Source organism: Pipistrellus kuhlii, unplaced genomic scaffold (assembly GCF_014108245.1).
Source record: "Pipistrellus kuhlii isolate mPipKuh1 unplaced genomic scaffold, mPipKuh1.p scaffold_m20_p_16, whole genome shotgun sequence".
Classification (NCBI taxonomy): Eukaryota; Metazoa; Chordata; class Mammalia; order Chiroptera; family Vespertilionidae; genus Pipistrellus; species Pipistrellus kuhlii.
Window position 1 is genome coordinate 11,328,113 of NW_023425471.1, and position 11,177 is coordinate 11,339,289.

Below are 11,177 nucleotides of genomic sequence, written 5' to 3' on the forward strand. Positions count from 1 at the left end.
AAAATAAATACATGAATTGAAATCTAGCCAGTTCCTGATATGCAGGAAATACCATTTTTTATTTTTATTTTTTTGCTCAGGTTGCTCTCTTGTCCCAAAATGACCTCACCTTCCTTCTCTGCTTGCTGGTTTTTTGACTCTTACAATAACAAAAATCCTTACTAGAATTACACCTATCCCCCTTTTATAAGCTCTATGAATTATATATTTCTAATATGTGCTGCTTTAGCTCTCTGTAAGTATCTCCATGGAAGTACTCTTCCCAAGCATTCTCCTTTTTGTTTACTTATCTCTCCCATATATGGGTAGATTACTAGCAACTTAAAAGTGGAAACCTATAGGTTAACAAAGACATAAAATACCTACCAACCAGTTGCAATGTGTGGAACTTATTGTGGTCCTGATTCAAACACTCAAACTGTAAAAACAAAACAAAACTCTACCCTTTATGAACCAACTGTAAATTCAAACACTGGATATTCAATGGAATTAAGGAATTTTCTAAAATGTGATATCAGTTGTGTGGTTATTTTTTTCTCAATCCTTATCTTTTGAATATAGATACTGAAATATTTATAGATGAAGTGATATGATGTATGGATCTGTTTCAAAATAATATAGAAAGGAGAGAAACTGGGTGGTGTTTGTTAAGGAAATAAGACTGATAAATGTTGAAGCTGGGTGACAGGAACCTGTGAGTTCATTATATTGTTTTGTCTACTTTAATATGTTTTCAATTCTCCATAAAAAAAACATTAAAAAATATAAAGGAATAAAATAGTGAAGAGTATATTTCCTTTCTCTATCTTCAGCACTGAGCAGAATTCCTGGTAGCTTGGCAGGCTCAATATATATTTGATGACTGTCTGGATAAGTAAATGAACTATAGCTAAGTTCTAGTGGAAGATGCAATGGGCAGAGAAGACTATAAAGAATGAAAGGCTTGACCTGAAACCAGCAAATAAGTTGGCACTGACTTAGTGGACAGGCAGCATGCCATGGAGAGGAAACAACCTGAGAACAGGTACAGAGCTGGGATGAAAGCAATAATAAAAATATATTTTTAAAAAACACAGAAAATGCCCTAGCCGGTTTGGCTTGGTGGATAGAGCATTGGCCTGCAGACTGAAGGACCCCAGGTTCGATTATGGCTAAGGGCACATGCCCAGATTGCAGGCTCGAAACCCAGTGGGGGCATGCAGGAGGCAGACGATCAATGATTCTCTCTCATCCTTGATGTTTCTATCTCTCCTTCTTCCTTCCTTTCTGAAATCAATAAAAATGTATTTTTAAGAAAAACACAGAAAAAACTCAGGTAATTAGAAAACCTTAGAAGTTCTGAGCTTCAAGCCATTCTTTATGCTTTAGCATCACATAAAGATACTAAGTGAGAAAACTGATGTACTGCTGTTATTAATGTCAAATAATGATCTATTCAACTGGAAGACATCCGTTATTTGAATGACAAAATATGATGTGCTGCAGAAAAATATACTCTTACTTTTGAAAAAGTTTCATTTTATCCCTTGAAGATAATAGTAAAAATTTTAGTTATCAACTAAAAAATATGAGAGGAAAGCATCTTTACGACTCCTTATATATACTTTCCAGCATCATGAAACCTATTTAGTGGAAAAGAGAGAATTTTATTTAGCAGTTACTTTCGTTCGAATCATGACTTAGAAACCTGAGGCTTTCAATTGTATCTTCTGAATGAGATTCTCAACTTGATGCAACAAAAAAGTGATTGCATTCTACTGAAAAAATGGTTGAATTTTGATCATGTGCCTGCATTCAATGCAGAATTCTCTATTAAATGAAATAAATGTTGAAAACTTTTTTTCAAGATGATTTTATTGTGCCTTTTCTGTCCAATTTCGAGGCCATATTAACATTGTCAAGTACTCATCCCTGAATGCTCTGTTGAAGATGAAACAATATGATCAAAGAGGACTGACAAGTAAATTTAGAAGAATTCATGAATAGGGCTGAATTACAGAATTCATGGAAAATTTATTTTTATATACATTATCTAAAATCTTTTTTTTCCTTTCACACAAGAGCAGGAATTGTGACAAAGAATACAGAGATGTTATGATTTAGACATCTTGGGAAGGAAACAGTATGGTGGATTTAGCCATCATGCAAGCAAGTATTTCATTCCTTCAACAATTAGGGGTACATGTGGTCCACTCTGGTACAAAATTAAAATAACATTAAAACTTTTGCAGGTAGACTATCTCCCAAAGGAGAACTAAGCAACTGTAGTGGAACTCCCATAGAGTCTCGGAACAGATCTTTGCCCAAGCATTCCTCTGTTCAAAATTGTTGAAGGAATGTAGTTGCCAAAATTGCCAATTTTACTAAAACATGAGAGTTCTAAAGTTTCCCTGTGTTCACTTAGTTGGGTTTCAGAGAGGAAGGGAGAGGGAGAGAGAGATAGAAACATCAATGAAGAGAGACAGTCATTTGTAGGCTGCCTTCTGAAGATCAAGTCTGAAACCCTGGCATGTGTCCTGACTGGAATCAAACGGTGACCTGATTTGTAAGTCAATCCTGAACCACTGAGCCACTCTAGCCAGGCTATTTCTTATAATTCTTTAGGTCAGGAATTCAGACAGGATTTGGCTGGGCAGTTCTGCTTCACGTAATAATGGCTACAATCATCACTCTCAGCTGAATTTGGCTGGTGGCTGAGCTAGTTTGAGAGATATAAGAAGGCTTCACTCATGTGCCTGGTGCCTCAGTACTCTTCCATGTAGCCTCACCTACTATCTCATACCTTGTTTGTTGGGCTAAGTTTCTTTACATCATGGAGGCTGATTTCCTATAGAGAGAAAACAGAAGATGTCTCTTCAAAGTCAGGTCTGGAATTCACGGCATGTCAAATCTGCCATATCCTATTGATCAAAGTAAAACACAAAGCCAGCTGAAATTCAAGAGGAGAGGAAATTGGCTCCATCTCTTGATTATAGGCATATAAAAATGAAAATAATTGCCTTGGCCAAGCATTTCAGTTGGTTGGAGCATTTTCCCATATACCAAAATGTGGTGGGTTTGATTTCTGGTGAGGACACATATCTAGGTTGTGGGTTAAATCTTTAGTTGGGATGGGAGGCAACCCTCTCCTACCTTTCCTCTGTAGCTTGACAGTCTGTTTGATGTTTCTTTGCCTCTATTTTTGTTCAACAATTTATAATGTTCTTTGTTATCAACAAATGAGTGAGATCACATGCTATTTATCTTTCACTGACTGGCTTATTTCACTTAGCATAATGCTCTCCAGATCCATCCATGCTGTTGCAAATGGTAAGAATCCCTTCTTTTTTACAGCAGCATAGTATTCTTTGTAGATGTACCACTGTTTTCTAATCCATTCATCTGCTGATAGGCATTTAGGCTGTTTCCAAATTGTAGCTATTGTAAATTGAGCTTCTATGAACATAGGAGTGCACATATCCTTTCTGAGTGGTGTTTCTAGTTTCTTGGGATATATTCCTAGATATGGGATCAATGGGATCAATGGGTGTTCCATTTTTAATTTTTTGAAGAAATGTCATACTGTTTTCCACAGAGGCTGCAACCAGTTGCATTCCCCCCAGTAGTGAAAAAGGGTTCCTTTTTTCTGCATCCTCTCCAGCACTTGTCATTTGTTGATTTGTTGATGGTAGCTGTTCTGACAGGTGTGAGATGGTACCTCATTGTTGTTTTGATTTGCATCTCTCAGATGATTAGTGACTTTGAGCATGTTTTCATATGTCTCTTGGCTTTCTGAATGTCATCTTTCAAAAAGCGTCTGTTTAGGTCCTTTGCTCAATTTTTGATTGGATTATTTTTCTTCCTTTTGTTAAGGTGTATGAGTTCCTTGTAAATGTTGGAGATTAAACCCTTATCAGAGATAACATTGGCAAATATGTTCTCCCATGCAGTGGGTTTTCTTATTGTTTTGTTGATGGTTTATTTTGCTGTGCAGAAGCTTTTTATTTTGTTGTAGTCCCATTTGTTTATTTTCTCTTTAGTTTCCATTGCCCTAGGAACTGTATTGTTAAAGATATTACTATGACAAATGTCTGCTACTTTTTTGCCTATGGCTTCTAATATTTTTATGGTTTCCATCTTACATTTAAGTCCTTTGTCCATTTTGAGTTTATTTTTGTGTATAGTGTAAGTTGGTGGTCTAGTTTCATTGTTTTTGCAAGTATGTGTCCAGTTTTCCTAACACAATTTATTGAAGAGACTGTCTTGTCTCCATTGTATGATCTTGTATCCTTTGTCAAATATTAATTGAGCATACTGGCTTGTGTTGATTTCTGGGTTCTCTGTTGCGTTCTACTGGTCTATATGTCTTGTGCCAGTATCAGGCAGTTTTGAGAACAGTGGCTTTGTAGTATAGCCTGATATCTGGTATTATGATCCCTCCAACATTGTTCTTTCTCAAGATTGTTGCGGCTATTCAGGATCTTTTTTTATTCCAGGTGAATTTTTGGAGAATTTGTTCTAGGTCTTTGAAGTATGCCATTGGTATTTTAATGGGGATTGCATTGAATTTATAGATTTCCTTGTGTAATAAGGATATTTTAAAGATGTTTATTCTACCAATCTATGAACATGGTATATTATTCCATTTGTTCATGTCTTCCTCTATCTTTTTTTTTCTCTCTCTCTAAGTATAGGTCCTTTGTCTCCTTGGTTAAGTTTATCCCTAGGTGTCTTAATTATTTGTTGCAATGATACAATAAATGGGATTGATTTTTTAAATTTCTCTTTCTGTGAGTTCATTATTGGTTTATAGAAAAGGCAAAGACTTATGGGTATTAATTTTGTGTCCTGGTCCATTGACGAATTCATTTATTAAGTCTAGTAATTTTTTTTATGGAGTCTTTTGGGTCTTCTATGTACAATATCATGCCATCTGCAAATAAGGACAGTTTTACTTCTTTTCCAGTTTGGATGCCTTATATTTCTTTTTCTTGTCTGATTGCAATGGCTAGTATTTCCAGTGCTATGTTGAACAGGAGTGGTGAGAGTGCGCATCCCTGTCTTGTTCCTATTCTTAGAGGAAGTGGTTTTAGTTTTTGCCCATTGAGTATGATGTTGGCTGTGGGTTTGTCATATATGGCCTTTATTAGGTTGAGGTATGAACCTTCTATTCCCACCTTGCTTAAAGTTTTTATCAATAAAGGATGTTGGATTTTGTCAAAGGCTTTTTCTGCATCAATTGATATGATTATATGGTTTTTATCTCTCAGTTTGTTTATGTGGTATATCAAATTTATTGATTTGCTGATGTTGTACCATCCTTGCATCCCTAGGATAAATCCCACTTGGTAATGCTGGATTCAACTTGCCAGAATTTTGTTGAAAAATTTGGCGTCTATGCTCATGAAGGATATTGGCCTATAATTCTCTCTCTTTTTTTTTATTGTCTTTATCTGGTTTAGGGATTAGGGTATTTCTGGCTTGTAGAAAGAGCTTGGAAGTGCTCCTTCATCTTGAAATATTTTAAATAGTCTGGGGAAAATAAATTTTATTTCTTCTTTGAATGTTTGATAAAACTTCCCTGTAAAGCTGTCTGGTCCAGGGCTTTTGTTTGTTGGACTTTTTTATTTTTTATTATTGCTTCAATTTCCATCATAGTCATTGGCTTAGTCAGATTTTTTTGGTTCCTCCTGGTTGAGTTTTGGAAGTTTGTATTTTTTATTTTTTTTAGGAATAGATCTATTTCTTTTAGGTTGAACAGTTTGTTCGAGTAGAGTTGCTCATAGCATTTTTTACGATTCTTTGTATATCTGTGGGGTCTGTTGTTATTTCGCCTCTTTGTTTTCAATTTTTTTTATTTGGGTACTCTCTCTTTGCTTCTTAGTGAGCCTGATCACACTGGACTTTTCTTGTTGCTCTCTTTATAATTCTTCAAGTTGCAGAGTTGTATGGTTTATTACCAGGTTTTTTGTTTTGGTTTTTTTGTTGTTGTTTGTTGTTGCTTTTTTGGTAGGACTGTAATGCTATGAAATTCCTTCTCTGTACTGCTTTCACTGTATCCCAAAGATTTTGGATTATTGTGTTTTTATTGTCGTTTGTTTCCAGGATGTTTTATTTCTTCTTTACTAACCCACTCATTGTTTAATAGTATGCTATTCAGCCTCCAAGTATTTCAATTTTTGTGATTTTTTTTACTGTAATTGATTTCTAATTGTATGCCATTGTGATGTGAGAAGATGCTTGATATGATTTTAATCCTCTTGAATTTGGAGAAACTTTGCCTGTGCTCATGACTTTAGATGTGCTTCAAACACAACCCTTTTTAATTGAACTCACAACCATGCTTCCATATTACAACCAGTCTTAGCATTCCCACTCTTGGTAAATAGTCCACTTGCAGAATTCCCAGTCTTAGTTGGTTATACAGCTATGAATGCAGAAAGTCATGATTTGCCAGCATTTTTGACATTGCCTTCTCCTAAACCATTCATATGCAACCTAGCACATAAATCTTGAAAATCCTATTTATGCATGGCTTTCTAATCTACCCAAATTTCTCCATCTCCAGTGTTACAATCTTAGAATATTGCACAAGTATCTAGAAAGGGAGATTATCCTTGTTGAGCCTGACTTAATCAGGTGAGCCCTTAAAAGGTGCAAGATGCCTATTTGGTGTGGCTTAGTTGGTTGAGTGTTATCCCATGCACCGAGAGGACATGGGTTCAATTCCAGGTCAGAACACATGCCTGGGTTGTGAGCTTGATCTCCATTCTCTCTTATGGATGTTTCTAGCTCTCCCTCTCCCTTCCTCTCTCTCTAAAAAAAGTCAATAAAACATTGATTTTTTTAAAAATGGTCCAAGAACCCTCTTTCTGAGAAAAGGAACTCCAAGTGCTGGGGATTTCACATGAGGGAGATTCTTCACTGCTAGTTTGAAAACGTAGAGAGTCACATGGCAAGGAATGCAATCAACTTCTAGGGGCTGAATAGTTTTTGTCTTACAGCCAGCCAGGAAATGAGGACCTCAGTCCTATAATCACAAGCAACTCAATTCTGCCAACAACCTGAATCACTGATATGGATCCTTGCCCAGAACCTCCTGATGATAATGCAGCGCAGCCAACAAGACACTTGAGAGTGAGGACCTGAGCAGAGAACACAAATGAGCTAGCTATAGCTAGACTACTGATCAAAGTTTCAATCCAATGAATATTTTTGAACAACTAGTAACATAAACTTTATGTAGTATTTTCTCATATGCACTTTAATTTAATCATCCCACCAACTCAGTAAAAAGAAAATCCTTATTCTCCACTTTAATTTTTTAATAGTCTCCTATAGGTTATTTTATTATTTAAGATCACAAAGGCAGACCATGAAATGATACCTAAAATTTAAAATAATGCAAGGTATTATTGAGTAACAATGCTCTTAAAAGTATGAGGTGAGGGTCAGAATTAACCACTTTAGAGTCACCAGGACTGTGGCTAACGTAAGGCAAGTGAGGCATTCACCTTGAGCTCAAATTTAAGGTAAAGGGTAGACCAAAATATCTCAGTAATCAAGATAAGTTATGTTTTAATTCAATATAAAAAAATAAATGCCAAAAATCTAATATGAGAAAATATCACACTTCTAAATAAAGACACAATCCATGGAAACAATCAAAGTGTCCTTTGATAGATGATTGGATAAAAAAGATGTACATAAATACAATGGAATACTACTCAGCAATAAGAAAGGATGAAATGCTCTCATTTGTGGAATGGATGGATCTTGAGAATATTATGCTAAGCGAAATAAGTCAGACAGAAAAAGTTAAGAACCACATGATTTTACTCTTATGTGAGTATAAAACTGAAAGCAAAAGAATGAGCAAACAAGAAAAACAAACAAAAACTGATAGACACAGACAACAATATGGTGATTACCAAAGGGAAGGAGTGAGGATAGTATAAGGTAAAAGGGGTCAAATACATGGTGATGGAAGTTTTGACTCAGAATGCTGGACACACAATGCAATATACAGATGCTGTATCATAGAATTGCATATTTAAAACCTATATAATTTTATTAACCAATATGACTACAATAAATTTATTTTTTTTTTAAATGAAGGAAAACAGAAAGTCTAGCTATAGGTATATCTCAGCCAATAATCTCAGAAGGAATGATAGAATTAGAGAGTTACAATTCAGCAGTCACTAATGAATTATTGGATGACAGTGGTGATCCTAACTTTCCCAACATCAATACAAAGAAAACAACCGATATTATATATCTTCTAATGAAATTGCATTATCACCTCTGAAGTGGTTTTGCCAAAAAAAGAGAATTGGGATTCATTATGTTAACCAATAGGGAATAGAAAGCATTTGTTCATATGTGGAAATAAAGAAAAAAAACACCTTTGATAAAAATTCAACCTCACATCATGGTAATAGCTTTTAAAAACATTAGAATGGAATTTCCATATTTTAAAATCAATATCAAACATGTGTGCATGTGAAATGTTAGACACATTTTTCAACAAAGTCCAAACAGCGCATAAATTTATGGTACCAATTCTACTGTTTAAACCTGGACTCAATTGCACAGCTAATGTACAGCATGCACAGGAATATTAAATAAAAGTCATGAATAATGAAAAGAAAGAGATAATATGATCTTCTGCTAGTAATTAAACATTTCAAAGAAAGTGGCTACCAAATATTCAAATGTATAAGAAACTTCAGGAAGCTGATGGAAAAGATGATTATAGCCAAATCAGGAGTCTTACCACACAAAATAAATAGCTAACTAGAATGTGTAATGAAAAAAAATATAATTGAAAATAGCAGCAATATACAAAATATACATAAAAAGAAAACTAACAAAAGTGTACATGATCTTTATGGAAGCAAATATAAAAATATTTCAGATAGACTTAAATAAAAGGAATCTTTAATAGAACAATATACTTACAGTGTTTATTCATGGCGAATATAATATCGTACAGATGTCAATTGTCCTTAAGTTATTTACATATTTGTGACTTACATCCCATGAGCAGATGAGTGGTAGTCCAGTCTATACAAGGCATCAAGGAAGACACTGAGTGAGGACTGAAAAGAGAACCCACCTCAAAATAAGGTTCCGCAAGGAGCCCCCCTACTGTCAGTCTTGGGATGTCCCAGAAGCAGCTACTAGGCTCAGGTTTCTGCTTGCTTCCTATTGGATGTTCCTAGAGAAATGAGAGCTTTGGTGTCAGGCCAACTCACTCAAGTTCCCAGAGGAAAAAGTCCCAGGCCTTCTGAGGAGTCAGGAAAGACACCTGTGTGAGTTCTGCATGATTCCTCTCCCCACAAAACAAAGAGAGCTTGCCACTACCAGAACCCTACCTCTGAACTTATTCTAGGAAGCCCAGTGGGAGTGTCCGGAAGTGCTCTCTCTGACTTCTGCCTTATGAGCTCTGGAGCTTAAGGCTTTGGTCAGAGGTATATAGCCTAAAGTCAGTAAAGGGTGGAGCCCTAAATTTAGACAGGTATGGAGGTGAGTGACATTTGTTGAATTGAGGCCCTCAGCCCACAGAGCTCACCCTACTATGACATTGCCCCACCCTGCCCCTTGTGTCCTTCAAATGGCTCAAACCTGGAGTACCGCCAGGTGCCAGGCAGTGATCCTCCACGCTATGAGTTGCTTTGGGGTCCAAGAGCCCACGCTGAGACCAGCAAGATGAGAGTCCTGGAGTTCTTAGCCACGATCTATGATACTGTCCCCAGTGCCTTCCCAGTCTGGTATGAAGAGGCTTTGCATGCCTAATTTGTTAGGCCTAATGAACCCTCACCTTCACTTAAGGAATTGGTGGGATCAGAAGGCTTGTTCTGAAGAGAAAGCCTCAAGTTAGCAGAAGGAGGAGTCAAAAGACTGGTCAGGAGCAAAGTTTAATATCCTGAGTTAGAATGGAGGCAACAAGCCCACTGCAGAACAGAGGAGGCCCTCAGAGTCCCTGCTGCCACTGTCTTGTGGCTTCCTTAAACAGTACCCTTAAGGGAACCAAGCAGAGGCAGCTTTTCTTGGAGCCAATGTAGAATCTCCCTACTGGGACTATGCACATCATCTCTTCTTCTGTCTTCTAGGGTGACCTGTTTATCAACTTAATTGCTTGAACTCCTACCTGCTGTCTCATCATGCCTCGAGGTCAAAAGAGTAAGCTCCGTGCCCGTGAGAAACGCCGCCAGGCCCGCCAGGCCCAGGCTAAGACCCAGACCCAGGGTCTGGAGGGTGCTCAGGCTACTGCAGCAGAGAAAGGAGAGTTCTCCTTCTCTGCCCATCTTTTCCTGGAAGGCAACCCCCTGAATGAGGTTGCTACTGAGGTGCTTAGCACTTCTCAGGAAATCCCATCTAGCACCAGTGCTAATATTGGAGCTGATTCAGGCACTGATTCAAATGAAGGTGCCAGCAAACAAGATGAGGAATCCTCAAAGGCCTTGGAGAGCTTTCGCAAAGATCCTTTAAACAAGAAGGTGGTTCTGTTGGTGCAGTTTATGCTGAAGAAGTATCAAAGTAAAGAGCCAATTACAAAGGCAGATATGCTGAAGTTGGTTATCAAAAAATACAAGCTTCATTTCAATGAGATCCTGAGAAGAGCCTCTGAGCACATGGAGCTGGCCTTTGGTATTGATGTGAAAGAAGTGGATCCCACGAGGCACTCCTATGCCCTTGTCAGCAAGTTAGACCTCACCTTAGATGGAATGACAAATGAAGAGAACCTGCCCAAGACTGGCCTCCTGATGATTGTTCTGGGTGTGATCTTCATGAAAGGCAATTGTGCTCCTGAGGAAGCTATCTGGGAAGTGATGAATATGATGGGTGTCTATGCTGATAAAAAGCACTTAATCTATGGGGAGCCCAAGAAGGTCATCACTGAAGATTTGGTGCAGCTAAGGTACCTGGAGTACCGCCAGGTGCCAGGCAGTGATCCTCCACGCTATGAGTTGCTTTGGGGTCCAAGAGCCCACGCTGAGACCAGCAAGATGAGAGTCCTGGAGTTCTTAGCCAAGATCTATGATACTGTCCCCAGTGCCTTCCCAGTCTGGTATGAAGAGGCTTTGCGAGATGAGGAAGAGAGAGCCCTAGCAAGAGCTGCAGCCAGGGCTCGTATTGCTATGACTGCACACTCCAGAGGCATGGCCATCAGCTCTTCCCACAATAAGTGA

At 37.6% G+C, this 11,177-nt stretch overlaps 1 protein-coding gene across 1 annotated transcript; it reads left to right on the forward strand.

Moving 5' to 3' along the window:
• Positions 1 to 10,148: 10,148 nt before the first annotated feature.
• LOC118719985 (melanoma-associated antigen B18-like) lies at positions 10,149 to 11,177 on the forward strand. The gene has a single exon (XM_036439877.1). The coding sequence runs from the start codon at positions 10,149 to 10,151 to the stop codon at positions 11,175 to 11,177; it is 1,029 nt and encodes a 342-aa protein (XP_036295770.1).

What these genes read in the sequence shown, in the direction of transcription:
- LOC118719985 (XM_036439877.1), top strand. Translation starts at nt 10,149, where the DNA reads ATGCCTCGAGGTCAAAAGAGTAAGCTCCGTGCCCGTGAGAAACGCCGC.